The sequence below is a fragment of the Moschus berezovskii genome, chromosome 12, assembly GCF_049115385.1.
Source record: "Moschus berezovskii isolate FMDL1 chromosome 12, NW_MosBer_1.0, whole genome shotgun sequence".
Lineage (NCBI taxonomy): Eukaryota > Metazoa > Chordata > Mammalia > Artiodactyla > Moschidae > Moschus > Moschus berezovskii.
In genome coordinates, this window is record NC_142471.1 from 13127816 (window position 1) to 13145902 (window position 18087).

General features: G+C 47.2%; 1 protein-coding gene across 1 annotated transcript; it reads left to right on the forward strand.

The window, feature by feature from the left end:
• The first annotated feature begins 6650 nt into the window (after positions 1 to 6650).
• Positions 6651 to 10417, forward strand: LOC148775936 (ral guanine nucleotide dissociation stimulator-like). The gene is made up of 7 exons (XM_088842514.1): positions 6651 to 6776; positions 7040 to 7048; positions 7205 to 7315; positions 7932 to 8125; positions 8753 to 8812; positions 9768 to 9961; positions 10221 to 10417. The coding sequence occupies exons 1-7, from the start codon at positions 6651 to 6653 to the stop codon at positions 10415 to 10417; spliced, it is 891 nt and encodes a 296-aa protein (XP_088698640.1).
• The last annotated feature ends 7670 nt before the right edge of the window (positions 10418 to 18087 follow it).

Here is an 18087-nt window from a genome sequence, read left to right on the forward strand (position 1 = left end):
CGGGTGGATGCAGGTTTGAGTCAGACAGTCATTAACTGTGTGAAGCAGCACTCATGGATCGGTAGTAACAATAATCACGACTAATTAGAAGCATAAACCTCTGTGGTTCAGTGATGTCCTGGCCATCACCTGCTGCCCTACCATGATTCAAGAAGCCTGAGCTGAGGTTGGAAGCATATCTTTATATAATATATAATCTTTATATATCGATATATATTTTATATATAGATATCTTTATATAATAATCATTTATATCTATAGATATAATTGGTTCAAATGTTTAAAAATTGGGAATTATTATAAAAAGATATATATCTCATTGTATAATAATCTATGTAATATCTGTGTAATAAGAATTATACACCCTGAACAACTGGAATTTTTCCTGGAATGCAAGAATGTTTCAACCTAGGAAGATACATTGGTTTAATGCAGTACGCTGACAGAATGCAGGGGGAAAACCATGATCATCTCAATCAACGCAGGAAAAGCAACTGAAAAAATTCAACATCCTCTCATGATTTAAAAAAAAAAAAAACTCTCTGCAAACTTGGTTTGAAGGAAATTACCAAAACAGAATTCAAGGCATATATGTAAATGCCACAGCCAACATCGCACTCAGTGGTGAAAGACTTTCTGATAACTTTCCCTCTGAGATCAGGAAGCATAAAAGAATGCTGGGTTCTACCATTTCTATGCAACATGGCACTGGTAGTTTCAGCCATAGCCATTAGGAAAGACAGATAAACTTAAAAATTTATGAAAAAGTCACTGACATCCAGTGATTTGAAACAAATAAGTAGAATTATCTCTGTTCCCAAACTACATGATCTCATGTGCAAAAATCCTAAGGATGTCCCCAAAATAACGTGCAAACTAATACATTCAGCAGTGTCAGGATACAAAGTCAACATTAAATACTCTCTGCATGTCTGTACACTAACATGATGAATCTGAAAAGGAAATTAAGAAAACAGTTTTATTTACAATGCATCAGAAAGAATAAACTACTTAGTAATTAACCAAGGAGGTGAAGACTTGTACAAAGACAACTGTCAAACTTTGCAAAGAGATTAAGTGATACAAATCCCATTTTCATGGATTGGAAGACTTAACCACTAAGATCTCCATATAATCGATGGCAATTTACACTTCCAATGCAATCTGCACAAAAACCCCATCCTAAAATTCACTTTACACAAAATAGATCCCCAAATAGTCAACAATTTTTAGGAAGAAAAACGTGGGAGGACGCACTTTTCCTGATTTCAATCATACTGCAAAACTGGAAGAATCACAACAGCGTGGAACTGGCAAAAGGATAGAATTAGAGATCAATGGTATAGAATTGAGAGCCCAGAAACAAAACCTCACGTGTATTGTCAAACGATTTTTGATAAGGGTGGCAAAATCAGTCAAGGGGGAAAGACAGTCTTGTCCACACAGGGTGCTAGAAGAACCCTTTGATATGAACATGCAGAAAAAAAAAAATTGGAATCAGCAAACACTGTTTATAAAACACTGTTTATAAAAGTTAACTGACAAATCAGAGACATAAAGGTAAGAACTAAAATCCTGAAACTTCTAGAAGCAAATGTGGGACAAATTTCACAGACATATATACAATCCATACAGACACAGAGATTTCACAGTTTCCTTGCTTGAGTTTTAAAAAGCCTCCTTTCTTTTAAACCCCTTTCAGCTTTTAACCCCTTTAAGTTATACTCATTGAGCCAAGGCTGTAGTCTCATGTGTTATAGGCTGTGTTTACATTTCAAGGACAAGTAAGAGTTAAAACTACAAGCTTTCTCTTAGGACTACTTTTTCTCTCAGGGTCAGAATTTTGAAACTATGTTTTGTTATAGTTTCTCATAGAAAGCCAGCTTTCTCTACAGTTTTAGCATGACAAAAGAGTTCCATCCTGGCTCTTTAAGAGTTAAGATAAGTGCTTACAAGCTCTGCCTTTGTTCCAGTTCTACAGGAAGTCACCCTGAGTTTCAGTGCGTAGCTGTTTGACTTTGGAGGCATGGTTTCTCTATTAATTTGACACCTAAAACAAATATGATCTGATAAACCTTCTGAGGCAAAGTGACGGGTCAGTTTGCTTCTGCAAATAAATCTAGCTCCCTAAGGAGTTACCCCTGGGTCTTTTCCACTCTCTCGTCTCGGTTTCTCTGCGTGGCAGGAAAACTGCTGTGGGAACTCAGAACACCTGGAGATCAGCGCTATCCTATCCCCGGGTGAGCAGAATTTACTTAATTGTTACCGTGGAAACCCCTGTAGGATCCATAATTGTCAAGAGATTGACCATCAGAGACTTCCACTATGCTCACAGTTCTGTGCAAGCAGCCAGTTACCTGAAGAAGCAAACCTTTCTTTCCTTCAAAGCTGAGCAGGCTCAGTGTCTTCTTTCACTAGCAAACATTGTGTTCAGACATATATACATAATCTTTCCAATTTAAGCCAAATTTCACTTCACTTCAAGCAGTTCACTCCAAATTCACTCCCTAGGTGCCTGCTGAGTAATTTCCCTCTGAATCTCTGGCTAGGAAATGTACCAGCACCCTCTTAAGACCCTAAGTGAAAGAGAAAAACAGCCTGAGTAAAATTCAGAATATCATTTAAAGGAATGCTGTCCAGCTACCAGGAGAATTCAACAAAGCACCTAGGAATACTGAGAAGCACATGGGGTTCGCAGGACACAAGCTACTACCAAGCTCCTCAGTCAGGCAGTTCAGTCGGTCAGTTGTGTCCAACTTTTTGTGACCCCATGAACTGCAGGAAGCCAGGCTTCCCTGTCCATTACCGCACCAAGAGCTTACTCATACGCGTGTCCATCGAGTCGGTGATGCCATCCAACCATCTCATCCTCTATGACCCCCCATCTCCGGCTTTCAGTCTTTCCAGCATCAGGGTCTTTTCCAATGAGTCACTTCTTCCCATCAAGTGGCCAAAGTATCGGAGCTTCCACATCAGTCATTCTAATGAATATTCAGGACTGATTGCCTTTAGAATTGACTGGTTTGATCTCCTTGCAGTCCAAGGACTCTCAAGAGTCTTCTCCAACACAACAGACCAAAAGCATCAGTTTTTCAGCACGCAGGTTTCTTTACAGTCCAGGTTTCTTTACAGTCTCATATCCAAACATGACCACAGGAAAAAACATAGCTTTGACTAGACATACTTTGTTGGCAAAGGAATGACTCTGCATTTCAAGATGCTTTCTAGATTGGTCATAATTTTTCTTCCAAGGAGCAAGCGTCCTTTAAAATCATGCCTGCAGTCACCATTTACAGTGATTTTGGACCCCAGGAAAATAAAGTCTGTCACTGTTTCCCCATCTATTTACCATGAAGTGATGGTTCTGGTTGCCATGATATTAGATATCTCAATGCTGAGTTTTAAGCCAACTTTTTCATCTCCTTCACTTTCATCAAGAGGCTCTTTAGTTTTTCTTCGCTTTCTGCCATAAAGGTGGTGGCATCTGCATATCTGAGGTTACTGATATTTCTCCCAGCAGTCTTGATTCCAGCTTGTGCTTCATCCAGCCCAGCGTTTCACATGATGTCCTCTGCATATAAATTAAATAAGGAGGATGACAATACACAGCATTGAGGTACTCATTTCCCTATTTGGAACCAGTCTGTTGCTCCGTGTCCAGTTCTAACTGTTGCTTCTCGACCTGCATACAGATTTCTCAAGAGGCAGGTCAGCTGGGCTGGTATCCCCATCTCTTGGAGAATTTTCCACAGTTTGTTGTGATCCACACAGTCAAAGGCTTTGGTGTAGTCAATAAAGCAGAAGTAGATGTTTTCTGCGGAGAAGGCAATGGCAAGCCACTCCAGTACTCTTGCCTAGAAAATCCCATGGATGGAGGAGCCTGGTAGGCTGCAGTCCATGGGGTTGCTACAAGTAAGACATAACTGAGTGACTTCACTTTCACACATTGGAGAAGTAAATGGCAATGCACTCCAGTGTTCTTGCCTGGAGAATCCCAGGGACAGGGGAGCTTGGTGGGCTGCCGTCTATGGGGTCGCACAGAGTCAGACATGACTGAAGTGACTTAGCAGCAGCAGCAGCAGCAGATGTTTTCTGGAACTCTCTTGCTTTTTCAATGATCCAGCGGATGTTGGCAATGTGATCTCTGGTTCTTCTGACATTTCTAAATCCATCTTAAACATTTAGAAGTTCACAGTTCAAGTACTGTAGAAGCCTGGCTTGGAGAATTTGCAACATTACTTTGTTAGCATGTGAGAAGATGGAAATTGTCCAATACTTTCAGCATTCACTTACTTTGGGACCAGAATGAAAACTGACCTTTTCCAGTCCTGTGGCCACTGCTGAGTTATCCAAATTTGCTTTCATATTGGGTGCAGCACTTTCACAGCCTCATCTTTTAGGATTTGCAATAGCTCCACTGGAATTCCGACACCTCCAATAGCTTTGTTCATAGTGATGTTTCCTATGGCCCACATGACTTCCCATTCCAAGATGTCTGGCTGTACGTGAGTGATCACACCATCTGCCATTAGGGCGGTGTTATCTGCATATCTGAGGTTACTGATATTTCTCCAGGCAATCTTGATTCCAGCTTGTGCTTCATCCAGCCCAGCATTTCGCATGCTGTACTGTGCCTAGAAGTTAAATAAGCAGGGTGACAATATACAGCCTTGATGTTCTCCTTTCCCAATTTTGACCCAGTTTGTAGTTCCATGCCAGTTCAAACAGTTGCTTCTTGACCTGTACATGGTTTTTGTAGGAGGCAGGTAAGGTTTTCTTCTACTCCATCTCTTGAAGAAGTTTCCACAGTTTGTTATGATCCACAGAGTCAAAGGCTTTGTTCCATGTAGTCAATGAAGCAGAAGTAGATGTTTCTCTGGAATTACCTACTTTTCTATGATCCAATGGGTGTTGGCAATTTGAGCTCTTGTTTCTCTGCCTTTTTGAAATCCAGCTTCTTCATCTGGAATTTCTTGGTTCATTTACTGTTGACCTAGCTGAAGACTTTTGAGCATTAACTGGATAGCCTGTGAAATGAGCACAGTTATGCATTGGTTTGAAGAATTTTTGCATTGTCTTTTGTGGGACTGTAATGAAAACTGAACTTTTCCAGCCCTGTGGCCACTGCTGAGTTTTCAAAATTTGTTGGCATAATTAGAGCAACACTTTAACAGCATCATCTTAAATAACTCAGCGGAGGGAATTATCCCCTCCACAAGCTTTATTTGTAGTAATACTTCCTAAGACCCACTTGACTTCATACTTAAGGATGTCTGGCTCTAGGTGAGTGACCACCCCATCATAGTGGTACAGGTGATTAATACCTTTTTTTGTATAATTCTTCTGTGTATACATGCCTCTTCTTAATATCTTCTGCTTCTGTTAGGTCCATATTGTATCTGTCCTTTATTGTGCCTATCTTTGCATTAAATGTTCCCATAGTATCTCTAATCATCTTGAAGAGATCTCAGGTCTTTCCCATTCCATTGCTTTCCTCTATTTCTTTGCATTTTTCGCTTAAGGTTTCTTATCTCTCATTGCTATTTTTTGGAACTCTGATTTAAGATGGGTATATCTTTCCTTTTCTCGTCTATGTTTTGATTCTATTGATTTCTGAGCTATTGGTCAGGCCTTCTCAGACAAATCAGAACTTACACCCAATTCTCAATGAGATTACTTGTGTGTGTGCTTTGCTTTTGAATTTTGTGCAATTTATATATTGTTTGGATATGAACCCTCATTAGACATGAGAATTGCCACTATTCTCTCCATTTCATACTTTATTTTTCATTTTATTGATGGTTCCCATGCAGAGGCTTTGACCTTGTTCACATTTCCTTTCAATTCTTTTCTTTTTCGAATTACATACAAACTTCATTGCCAAGACTGATGTACAGAATCATGGTACCACTTTTTTTCTAGGAACTTTGTGGTTTCATTTCTTCTATTCAAGATTTTAATTCATGAGAAATTAGAAAGCCTTAGATCCTAGAAATCTCTTACCATGCCTCCCTATTGGGGGCAGCATTCCTCTGGCCTCTAGAGAGTGAGCACTGACACACACACACACCCCCGCAGGCAGAGAGAATATGAGAAGGATTCTGGGGTGGGATCAGAAGAGGGACAGATATGAGGAAGGTAATAAGAATGTACAGGGGTTGGAGGCACTACCTGCCTGAGACATGGACTCCCACATTTTCCAGGTCTTGGCCCACCTAACTCTGAGGACGTCCCTAGAAGTCCATGTGGGCATCATCCCCGGTGTACAGGTGGGGACATGGACAGGCCTTGAGAGACACAAGGACTCATCCAGGAGGGAGAACAGGTAGGAATCGGGAGGTGAGTCTGGACCCAGGAATGTCTCCTCAGAGCTGCACACAGAGCCTGCCCGGGAGCTGTGTGGAGGGCTGTGCGGTGAAACTGTGGGAGACTCGGGGCTGCATGGATGCGGGATGAGCGGTCAGTATCCCGAGGGCTATGTGCAGAGGTGTCAACTGTCAATCCAAGGAAGGGGTCCCCAGGAAGTGAAGTCACTTCCTTGATGGCAGACCCTAACAGAACTCGGAACCCTGTAACCAGGCACCCACCTTCTAACAACAGCACCACAACCAGTTGAGGCTCACTTGGCTGGAGAGACTTCATCCAGAAGGATGTTCTCCTGCTGTGTCTCGACTGACCAGGGCTTCTGCTTCTGGAAACCCTGGAGGGAGAGGTTTTTCAGATGTTTCAGGCGGTTCAGGGCTCAACCCGGATCCCTCTGGTCCTTTTACCAGGAGGTCACTTAAGGTAAAACCAGGCAACCTAGAGCTGGCCACACCAGGCCTGGCCGCCACTGGGAGCCCTCCCCGGGCAGCAACAGCTGCCTTCATCTCCATGTGGGGGGAAGGGGGACTTGAGGGGAGGCTCCCCCTCTGGGCAAGAACAGGTTGGTGGGCACGTGGTGACCTGGTGGTTCTGTCACGGTCACACCTGAGGACAGGCTGGCAGTGGGGAAACAGGGTCCCTGAGGTGCTCTTCTCTGTGCCAGCATGGATCCAAGGCCCCTCAGGTGGTCAGGTGTCTGCATCCTCGGTGGAGGTCTGTACAGAGAGTACTAAGCGTGTTTATGGATTGGAGATATCTCCTCTGGGGGTCCTATAAACACCACAGACACCTGGGTGGTGCCTGAGACTCTCTGCCTGGCTGCCGGGCACTGTGTTCACAGGGCTCCTCACGGGACTGCAGACAGAAGCCGGTCCACGGAGCCCCCTGCTCCATCGCCCTGCACGAGGGGCAGGAGCCCCACACCAGCAACAGAGCCCTGGGTGGACACTGGGTGAGTGCCAGCCGAGAGGCAACCCTACACCCAGGAAGTTCCGGGTCCCAGAGCCACCCTGGCCCTCTCTAGGTCCCTCCTAGAGTCCTGCTCCCAGAGGAGCCTGGGACTGTCAGCTCTACGACAGCTCGCGGCCCAGGCCTTGACGTATCCAGATACAAAACCACTGTTCACCTACATATGGGAATCTCAGAAAGAAAATGTGAAGGGATTTCACTTCATATTCCCCCAGGAGCCTTTCTGCATGTTTCTATAGCATATCCTTTATTAAGGCCATCCCCAAGTATCCGTGTGGCCCTGAGAATCCTGAAGTCTCTCACCCCAGGATCAGTCCCTCTCACCCCAGTTCTCATCCCCAGAATGGGATGCTGTGGTAACCACCACAGGGATGATGCAGTTAGCACAAGGGGGGCTGTCCATACAAACTCTGACACAGGGAACCATGGCCCAGCGCCTGGTCACTCGTGATGCCAGGACGTTTATTCTGCGGACGGCACTCCTGCCCCTCCTGAAATGAGTCCTGGAGGCTCGGGGACTCAGTCTGAGCTCCAGCCCCTGCCTTTCTGGAGTTGTTGATGCCGCCTCTGACTCGTGTCTGTGCTGTGTTCCACCCCAGGGGGAACCTGTGTCCACAGGGGACAGGAATGAGACCTGCAGGCTCTGGAGCATCCAGAGACACAGACTGGAGATGTTGGTGGGCAACCTGGTGCCTGCCTGCCTGAGCAGTAACCCCTCCTACCTCCCCACATTCCTGGGCACCTACAGGGCCTTTGGCACCCCCCAGCAGGTGCTGGACCTTCTCTTCACCAGGTGAGCAGTTCATCTCCCCCAAGGGGACTCAGGGGCCACCCAGTCAGCTTCCAGCTGTGAGTTGTGCGAATGTCTCTCCACCTCTCTGGGTCCCAGTTGGCCCTCTCTGCACAGGAAGGGAAAGGGAGGAGCAGGCCCCAGGGCAACTGGGGAATAAGTGGGTGCATCTTAGAAAGTGCATTCTGGGAAGCTGGACCCCTGGAAAGGCTGTGGTTGTGCTGAGTCGTCATGTTCCTCCTCCCCTCGAGGAAGCCTCTGTCTCGGTTGTCTCTGAGCCTTTGACTTTGGCCCAAATCGTTTTCCCAATTGCAAGGTGAGGTGTGAGGTGCCCTGTCCTGGATGAGTGAGAGCAGGCATCCCTGGGAGTGATCAGTGGTGCCCCAGGCACTCAGAAGAGGCTGGTTGGGCTCATTGGTTCTTGAAATATAGAGGAAGGCGCACGAGGTGCAGGCCCTTTTCTAGGAAGAAGCATCACGTAACGCAGGGAGCACAGAGCAGTCCTGTCCCCCAGGGCTTCAGTTCTCTGGGGCTGGGATGGGGGCAGGGAGGGGAAACCTGTCACACCAGCCATCACATCCGGGAGTGTCTCCAGTAGCGTCCATGTGACGCCTTCCTGGCCTCCTGTAGGTACGGATGCATCCTCCCTTACTGCGATGAGGATGGTGGACCCCTGCACCAGCTGAAAATGTGAGTGGATTGTGATTCAAGAGGGACTGAGTCCCTTCCCCAGAGAACTGTCAGGAGGAATGGGGTTCCTGGATGGGCAGGGCTGGCAGAATCCTGGATCGCACATAGCTTCTGGTGCCTAGTGGGGGACAAGGTCTGGGGGGCTTCTCTGGGAAAAGCGGAAAGGAGGCCAAGAGAGCTGTGGAGGGGTCTGGGGTGCTGTGAGCAGCATCTGGGAGCTCAGAGGTCAGAGTGAGCCCTATGAGTGTCCACAACCGTCTCCTGTCCATCCCAGTCCTGCCTCTACCTCCAATCCTGGGACCCAGAACAGATAGATAGTGTGGAGAGCATCCTGCTCACTGTCTGGTGGAACCTCAGTGTGGGTGCTCAGCTGATGCTCAGGGCACCCAGTGACCCTCAACAGACAGCTGAGCCCTCGCTGGTGAAGGATGAGTGTCACTGGCAAGAGGAAATTCAAGCCCATCCCTAGTGGACAAAGCATCCTGTAGATATAGGAGGTAAATTTGAGGTGTTAGGAAGCACACTGGAAGCCTGGGCAGATAACAGAGTCTCTGTGTGCCCTCCTGGGCCAGATACTCCCAGGACCCCTACGTTTTCCCGAGATGCATTACCCAGAGCAGCCACCCTGCCTGCCCACGCAGTGGTGACACCAGGGGGAGGGGCAGAGAGAGGGACAGTGTGCTGTGTCAGGCTGCCCTCAGGAAGCGGACAGATGGTCACACCATGGATCAAGGGCTGTCACTTGAGCAGGCTTGTTCGCGGCCTGCCCCCCACCCCCCGAGTCCAGGCCTCCTCTGCCTGGTCTGCCAGGTGAGATTGACCGCGGAGGAGAACTGACCTCTGGGTGGGCATGGGCAGAAGGCGCAGAGGCCCAGGTCCCCGCAGGGCGGCCCTGGAGTGCAGTGTGGCGGGAAGGACAAGTCTCTGACTCTGCTGCCCACGTGACTCCCCCCAGGGCCATGGCCTCCATCCTGGGCACCTGGCTGCACCTTTACCCTGAGGATTTCCAGCAGGCCCCAGAATTTCCCTGCCTGAAGATGCTCCTCGCTTACCTAGAGCTCAACATGCCCGACTCGGACCTGGAACAGCGAGCCCGCCATCTCCTGGCGCAGCTGGAGACTCTGGAGCTCACTGAGGCAGAGGGGCATGGTGAGGAGGACTCGGGGTGGCTGAGGAAAACAGGGAGGGAGGGGGCTGGGCTACACAGAGCAGAGCCTTCTGAGGCTGCAACTAAGCCAGGAACAATGAGGAGGCTCAGATCACTCTTCCCCTGGACTGCAGCCTGTGAGGACTTCCTTGGGGTAGGTGGCTTCTTGGATTGAGTTGTCAGGGCTAAGTAGCGAGTCTCTTCCTGTCTTTGGGATCCACGGACAAGCAGTCTTACTGACAGTGATTTCTCTTCTTGTAGATACAGCACCCGCTGGAGAAGAAGCTCTGGAAACAGCACCAGGCCTAGAGCCAACAGCACCCCTACTACCTGCCACAGCTCCACAGTCAGAGCAAGCTCAAAGCCCAGATCCCATTCAACTTCAAGGTCTGCATCAAGTAAACACACCAGTTCCAAACTCAGAGCCGCAGCCTGCTCATGTCGAGGCTTTCACTTAAGCTCAGAAGCAAGGAAAGGTACCTCCAGGCTCCACTTCTAGATCCAGAGAAAGTGCAAGAAACAAATCTCTTCCTCCTTCAGAGCCTGAATCACCCGCAAATCCTGTCCCAGCGCTGCTTCTACAGCCTCAGTTCCCAGGCTTAAGTCAACCTCTGCCAGGGCTCTGCCTCGGCTCTGGAGATCCTTGGTGCTTTGCAATCAGCTGTGGCTCCGGTGTTATCCAGCTGTGGCTCGAGAGACCCCAGCAGACCCAGCTTTGCGAGCAGCTCAGGCGCTGGAGCCACTTCTTCCCCTAACACCCCTGGAGCTGCTCCCAGATCATCAGCGAGCCTCGCCTTCCCAGGCGGATGGTGTGCTGCCCCCGAGCAAGCACCAGCCCTGGAGCCTGTCTCTCCACCCCGATAATTCCCTCTCTAAATATGTATTTGTATTTTTTATTACATGTACAAACTTATTTTTTCTATGAGATAAAGTAAACGTAGATAGAAATTTAATTCTTTGACCTTTTTAACTGTCCGTGTGAGCGGCATGGAGAACATTCACTAGGTTACATGACCCCATCTATTGTCTATTCCAGAGCATCTGCCTCCTATTTGACGCCGATAATCCTGCAGTCTGGGAAGGCCCTGCACTCGACTCTCCCCTCATCTGCTGATGGATGTTAGTGCTATTTTCATCTGTGGGCTCTTGGGCATAGTGCTGCCCTGAAACTTGTGTGCAGGCTTGTGTCTTTCTGCGTTTCCTTCTTTCGGGTTTGATGCAGGAGCGGAATGTAGGCGTCGACTGAGTCCTGTCTAGTTGCTTTTGTGAGGACCTGCAGCGGACATCTCTTTTTTGGGTGTTAGTTCTAAAAGGTCTTGTAGGTCTTCATAAAACCATTCACTTCGGCTTCTTCAGTGTTACTGGTTGGGGCATAGGCTTGGATTACTGTAATACTGAATGGTTTGCCTTGGAAACGAACAGAAATCATTCTGTCGTTTTTAAGATTGCATCCAAGTACTGCATTTCGGACTCTTTTGTTGACCATGATGGCTACTCCATTTCTTCTAAGGGATTCCTGCCCACAGTAGTACATATAATGGTCATCTGAGTTAAATTCACCCATTCCAGTCCATTTTAATTCACTGATTCCTAGAATGTCTACGTTCACTCTTGCCATCTCCTGTTTGACCACTTCCAATTTGCCTTGATTCATGGACCTAACATTCCAGGTTCCTATGCAATATTGCTCTTTACAACACCGGACCTTGCTTCTATCACCAGTCACATCCACAACTGGGTATTGGTTTTGCTTTTGCTCCATCCCTTCATTCCTTCTAGAGTTATTTCTCCACTGATCTCCAGTAGCATACTGGGCACCTACCAACCTGGGGAATTCCTCATTCAGTATCCTATCATTTTGGCCTTTGATACTGTTCATGGGGTTCTCAAGGCAAGTATATTGAAGTGGTTTGCCATTCCCTTCTCCAGTGGACCACATTCTGCAGTGGTCCATGTGATCAGATCGACAGTTTTTCTGTGATTATGATTTCAGTTTGTCTGCCTTCTGATGCCCCCTCGCAATACCTACCGTCTTATTTGGGTTTCTCTTACCTTGGTCGTGGAAAATCTCTTCACAGCCGCTCCAGCAAAGTGCAGCTGCTGTACCTTACCTTGGACGAGGGGTATCTCCTCAAGGCCACCCCTCCTGACCTTGAATGTGGAGTAGCTCCTCTCGGCCCTCCTGCGCCCGGGCAGCCACCGCCTATTGGACATGGATTCTATGAAGACCTACAAGAGCTTTTAGAACTAACACCCAAAAAGATGTCCTTTTCATTATAGGGGACTGGAATGCAAAAGTAGGAAGTCAAGAAACACCTGGAGAAACAGGCAAATTTGGCCTTGGAGCACGGAATGAAGCAGGGCAAAGGCTAATAGAGTTTTGTCAAGAGAATGCACTGGTCATAGCAAACACCCTCTTCCAACAACACAAGAGAAGACTTTACACATGGACATCACCAGATGGTCAACACTGAAATCAGATTGATTATATTCTTTGCAGCCAAAGATGGAGAATCTCTATACAGTCAGCAAAAACAAGACCAGGAGCTGACTGTGGCTCAGATCATGAACACCTTATTGCCATATTCAGACTTAAATTGAAGAAAGTAGGGAAAACCACTAGACCATTCAGATATGACCTAAATCAAATCCCTTATGATTATACAGTGGAAGTGAGAAATAGATTTAAGAGACTAGATCTGATAGATAGAATGCCTGATGAACTCTGGACGGAGGTTCGTGACATTGTACAGGAGACAGGGACCAAGACCATCCCCATGGAAAAGAAATGCAAAAGAGTGAAATGGCTGTCTGAGGAGGCCTTACAAATAGCTGTGAAAAGAAGAGAGGCGAAAAGCAAAGGAGAAAAGGAAAGATATAAGCATCTGAATGCAGAGTTCCAAAGAATAGCAAGGAGAGATAAGAAAGACTTCCTCAGTGATCAATGCAAAGAAATAGAGGAAAACAACAGAATAGGAAAAACAAGAGACCTCTTCAAGGAAATTAGAGATTCCAAGGGAACATTTCATGCAAAGATGGGCTCGATAAAGGACAGAAATGGTATGGACCTAACAGAAGCAGAAGATATTAAGAAGAGGTGGCAAGAATACACTAAAGAACTGTACAAAAAATATCTTCACGATCAAGATAGTCACGATAACGTGATCACTGACCTAGAGCCAGACATCTTGGAATGTGAAGTCAAGTGGGCCTTAGAAAGCATCACTACGAACAAAGCTAGTGGAGGTGATGAAATTCCAGTTGAGCTATTTCAAATCTTGAAAGATGATGCTGTGAAAGTGCTGCACTCAATATGCCAGCAAATTTGGAAAACTCAGCAGTGGCCACAGGATTGGAAAAGGTCAGTCTTCATTCCAATCCCAAAGAAAGGCAATGCCAAAGAATGCTCAAACTACTGCACAATTACACTCATGTCACACGCTAGTAAAGTCATGCTCAAAATTCTCCAAGCCAGGCTTTAGCAGTATGTGAACCGTGAACTTCCAGATGTTCAAGCAGGTTTTAGAAAAGGCAGAGGCACCAGAGATCAAATTGCCAACATCTGCTGGATCATGGAGAAAGCAAGAGAGTTCCAGAAAAACATCTATTTCTGCTTCATTGACTATGCCAAAGCCTTTGACTGTGTGGATCACAAGAAACTGTGGAACATTCTGAAACAGATGGCAATACCAGACCACCTGACCTGCCTCTTGAGAAACCTGTATGCAGGTCAGGAAGCAACAGTCAGAACTGTACATGGAACGACAGACTGGTTCCAAATAGGAAAAGGAGTACGTCAAGGTTGTATATTGTCACCCTGCTTATTTAACTTATATGCAGAGTACATTATGAGGAACGCTGGGCTGGAAGAAGCACAAGCTGGAATCAAGATTGCTGGGAGAAATATCAATAACCTCAGATATGCAGATGACACTACCTTTATGGCAGAAAGTGAAGAGGAACTAAAACGCCTCTTGATGAAAGTGAAAGAGGAGAGTGAAAAGGTTGGCTTGAAGCTCAACATTCAGAAGACAAAGATCATGGCATCTGGTCCCATCATTTCATGGGAAATAGATGGGGAAACAGTGGAAACCGTGTCAGACTTTATTTTTTGGGGCTCCAAAATCACTGTAGTTGCTGACTGCAGCCGTGAAATTAAAAGACGCTTACTCCTTGGAAGGAAAGTTATGACCAGCCTAGATAGCATATTAAAAAGCAGAGACATTACTTTGCCAACCAAGGTCCATCTAGTCAAGGCTATGGTTTTTCCCGTGGTCAAGTATGGATGTGAGAGTTGGACTGTGAAGAAAGCTGATCACCAAAGAATTGATGCTTTTGAATTGTGGTGTTGGAAAAGACTCTTGAGAGTCCCTTGGACTGCAAGGAGATCCAACCAGTCCATTCTAAAGGAGATCAGTCCTGGGTGTTCATTGGAAGGACTGATGCTAAAGCTGAAACTGCAATACTTTGGCCACCTCATGGGAAGAGCTGACTCACTGGAAAAGACTGATGCTGAGAAAGGTTGGGGGCGGGAGGAGAAGGGGACAACAGGGAATGAGATGGCTGGATGGCATCACCGACTCTGTGGACATGAGTTTGAGTGAACTCCAGGAGTTGGTGATAGACAGGGAGGCCTGGCGTGCTGTGATTCATGGGGTTGCGGAGAGTCGGACACGACTGAGCAACTGAACTGAACTGCAGCGGAAGTGTCCATTAGTGTTTCCATTTCCACTTTTTCATCTGTGTTGCAGTGTCCTCTCTGCCACACATTCCCCTGCCTGGTCCCTCACTCTGAGGAAGAAGCCTCTGAGGAGGCCCTTGTGGCCTGCCCCTGAATGAAGCTGCTCATGTCTCACATGAGTCCACAGCCTCAATCCCCTGGAAGACACTGGCAGCGGCCTCCTGTTGAGTCATGGTCCGTTCCTGCTCCAAAGACAGTGTGAGATCCAGGCTGTGGTCATCGCCTTGTTTCTTTTCATTTGTCTCCACCCCAGATCCATTCCTCCTTTGAACACATGCTCTACTGTCACTTCTGAGGTTAGTGTGAGTGTCATGTATATTTGTGTGGACACCCAGAGACATCTAATCCAGATGAGTGGGGATGTTCTGGGGTTCTTGGCTCTCTAATTCCCAAAGCCAAGCTGGTGTGTGTAGTGCAGCCCTAGCCTAGGATGGCCTGAGACTCTGTCCCTGCCCCAGGCCCTGGATTTTCCCACTCCTATCCGGACCTCAGTTTTCCAAATGGACAGTGAGGGATTAAGCAAGGCGCTCTCAAAGCCTGCACACAGTCTTCCAGTTGCCACATCTCTGGGTGGTTTACAGCTGGATGACAGAAGCAACCCCGGGCCTCCTCATAGTTGGAAGTCACCCCCCAATGGCTCTGTGGGCCTCTCTTTGCTGCAGTGAGGAAGAGGGTTCACACTCATTTAACTTTGTGCCCTGAAGGATAAGGAACATTTCCTCAAGAAGGGCTGAAGCGCTGTGAGTGACAGAAGATGACTTGGACGTGGGCCACGTGCTAGAATGTGATCTGCAGAACAGACGGGCCATCTACCCATGCTACCTACGCGAGGAGATCTCTCTGAAACGGGGACTGTCACGTTAAAGTTAACACTGTGTTTTAATGCAGAAGGAGTATTTTCCTTGATAGTAGATACTGTAGTTTAGAGCACAACTGAAATAATAATGTTTGGCTCATGCAGCCAGTCTCGTTCCAGAAGTGGATCGGGGAGATAGTGGGCCAGGGCTTCAGTAAATACAGAGTAATTTGCCTGTGGTCTACGAGGAAATCGACTGATTGGCCCCCACAGTTGTCATGACCCATTTTCCAGAGGTAGAATTACCACAGGAGCTTGTGTGGGGAGCCCCAGGCACCTTCAGTCCTGATTGCCTTCAGAGTCCCATCCTTAGGGCCTAGGCGTCAGAGAGGAGCCTTCTCCAGTGTGGATGTCTGCAGTCTGGGCATGCAGCCAGTGGTGGCTTAGATGTCTGAGAGCAATTCTCACGGGTGTCCCCACTTTCCACAGTAACAGCAAGGCTCTTCCTTTCTGCCTGGGTCCCTGTGGGCATTTTTCTCTGGCCATTTCAGAGTGGATCTGAGAGCCATTGCTGGGTCTTCAGTCTTTCCCGGTCTTTGCTGCCTCTTCTCCTCTTCCTCTGTGCCATAATAAAGTGTCTGAACCAGTCGCAACAGGTTATCTAAGACTGATTTGGTCCATGCGTCTGTTTTAGTAGCTTACTGAGGATATCTGGAGCCGACTGAGTGAGAAGTCTCTCTTTTGAGATCATTCCTGCCTCTGCGCTTTCGGGATCAATCTCAGGGAATCTGCGAAAGGCTTCTGTGGACCGTCTAGCAGTTTACCTGGAGCTTCCTTCTCTCCCTGTTCTCTGTTTGCCGCCTTGGCATCGTTTCACGTCTCGTGCCCACTCGCTTGAGTCCTGACACAGTGACTCTGATCCCATCTTCCTGTAGCCGTGTTGGAATCCCAGCGGGACTCTGCTGTGAGGGAAGTCTGAACCCAGTAGTGAAGGCAGCTACCTTGCCCTCTTACTTTTGTGATGATTCCTTACCAAGCCAGTCATCTCCATAGGAAACCCCTCCTGGGGTTGCCCTTCTGGACAAACTCTTGCCACCGTCCTAGGAAGAGGAACTCAGTGGAGCTCCCCTCATAGGTTACTTATAAATCTCAAAATATTCATGCTGAGGAGAAGCAGCCAGATACAGAACTATGTCATTTCTGAAGAAAGCCGATTAATGGTTGCATGGGGATGGGTGGGAGGTGTGGGTGACCAGGGGCATGAAGCAAGCTTGAGGAGCCGCCTGTATGTCTCTATCTTAATTCGGCTGATGCTTTTCTGGGTATATACCTGTGCCAAAGCTTACTGAACTGTACACTTCAGACATGTGGGTTTCTTTCAACCTCATCTGTACATCCATGAAGCTGTGAATAAATCAGCAGAGAGTGAAGGATTGAAGCATAGATTCCCCAGGCGGTGCTGACAGTTGAAGCCCCTGGTGCTGTGGAAAGTCCATACCCCTGGGCCCCCATGCCTGGTGTCCACGAAGCACCAGGGGAGTTGTGCTTCCAGCAACCAGGAATTCTTATTCTCTGGAAATGGGAAACCCTCATAAGAAATGGGTCTCAGCTGGTAGCTGGTAGCTGAGATGGAGCCTTTTCTCCTCTTGACCAAACCATCATCAGGCGAAGTCTTTGATTTTCAAGTGTTTCATAGAAGTCTATGATGGTTAACTACCCTATAACATGGGTTTGTCATGATTCTCTCCATGAAGGAGACTTCTCAGCACCCAGCATCTTAGATCATTTGATTAATTGGGAGAAAGCTAAGTGGATGGATAAAATGGCTCCTCCCTACAACATATTCCTGAAATTATCCAGTCAAGGCCCTGTTGCTGCTGCTGCTGCTAAGTCACTTCAGTCGTGTCCGACTCTGTGCGACCCCATAGACAGAAGCCCACCATGCTCCCCCGTCCCTGGGATTCTCCAGGCAAGAACACTGGAGTGGGTTGCCATTTCCTTCTCTAATGCACAAAAGTGAAAAGTGAAAGTGAAGTCGCTCAGTCGAGTCCGACTTTTTGCGACCCCATGGACTGCAGCCTACCAGGCTCCTCTGTGCATGGGATTTTCCAGGCAAGAGTACTGGAGTGGGTTGCCAGTACTAGCCCCAGTTAAATGCCACAGGCCTGGAAAAGGTTAGTTTTCGTTCCAGTTCCAAAGAAAGGCAATGCCTAAGTATGGTCAAACTAACACACTATTGCACTTTCTAACACTCTAGCAAAGTAATGCTCCAAATTCTCAAAGCCAGGCTCAATAGTACATTAACTGTGAACTTCTAGATGTTCAAGCTGGATTTAGAAAAGCCAGAGGAACCGGAAATCAGATTGCCATGTGTTGGATCATTGAAAAAGCAAAGGAGTTGCAATACAACAACTACTTCTGCTTTATTGACTATGTCAATGACTTTGAGTGGATCACAAACAACTGCGGAAAATTCTTAGACATGGGAGTACCAGACCACCTGAGCTGGCTTCTGAGAAATCTGTATGCAGGTAAAGAAGCACCACTTAGAACTGGACAAGGAGCAATAGACCGGTTCAAAATTGGGAAAG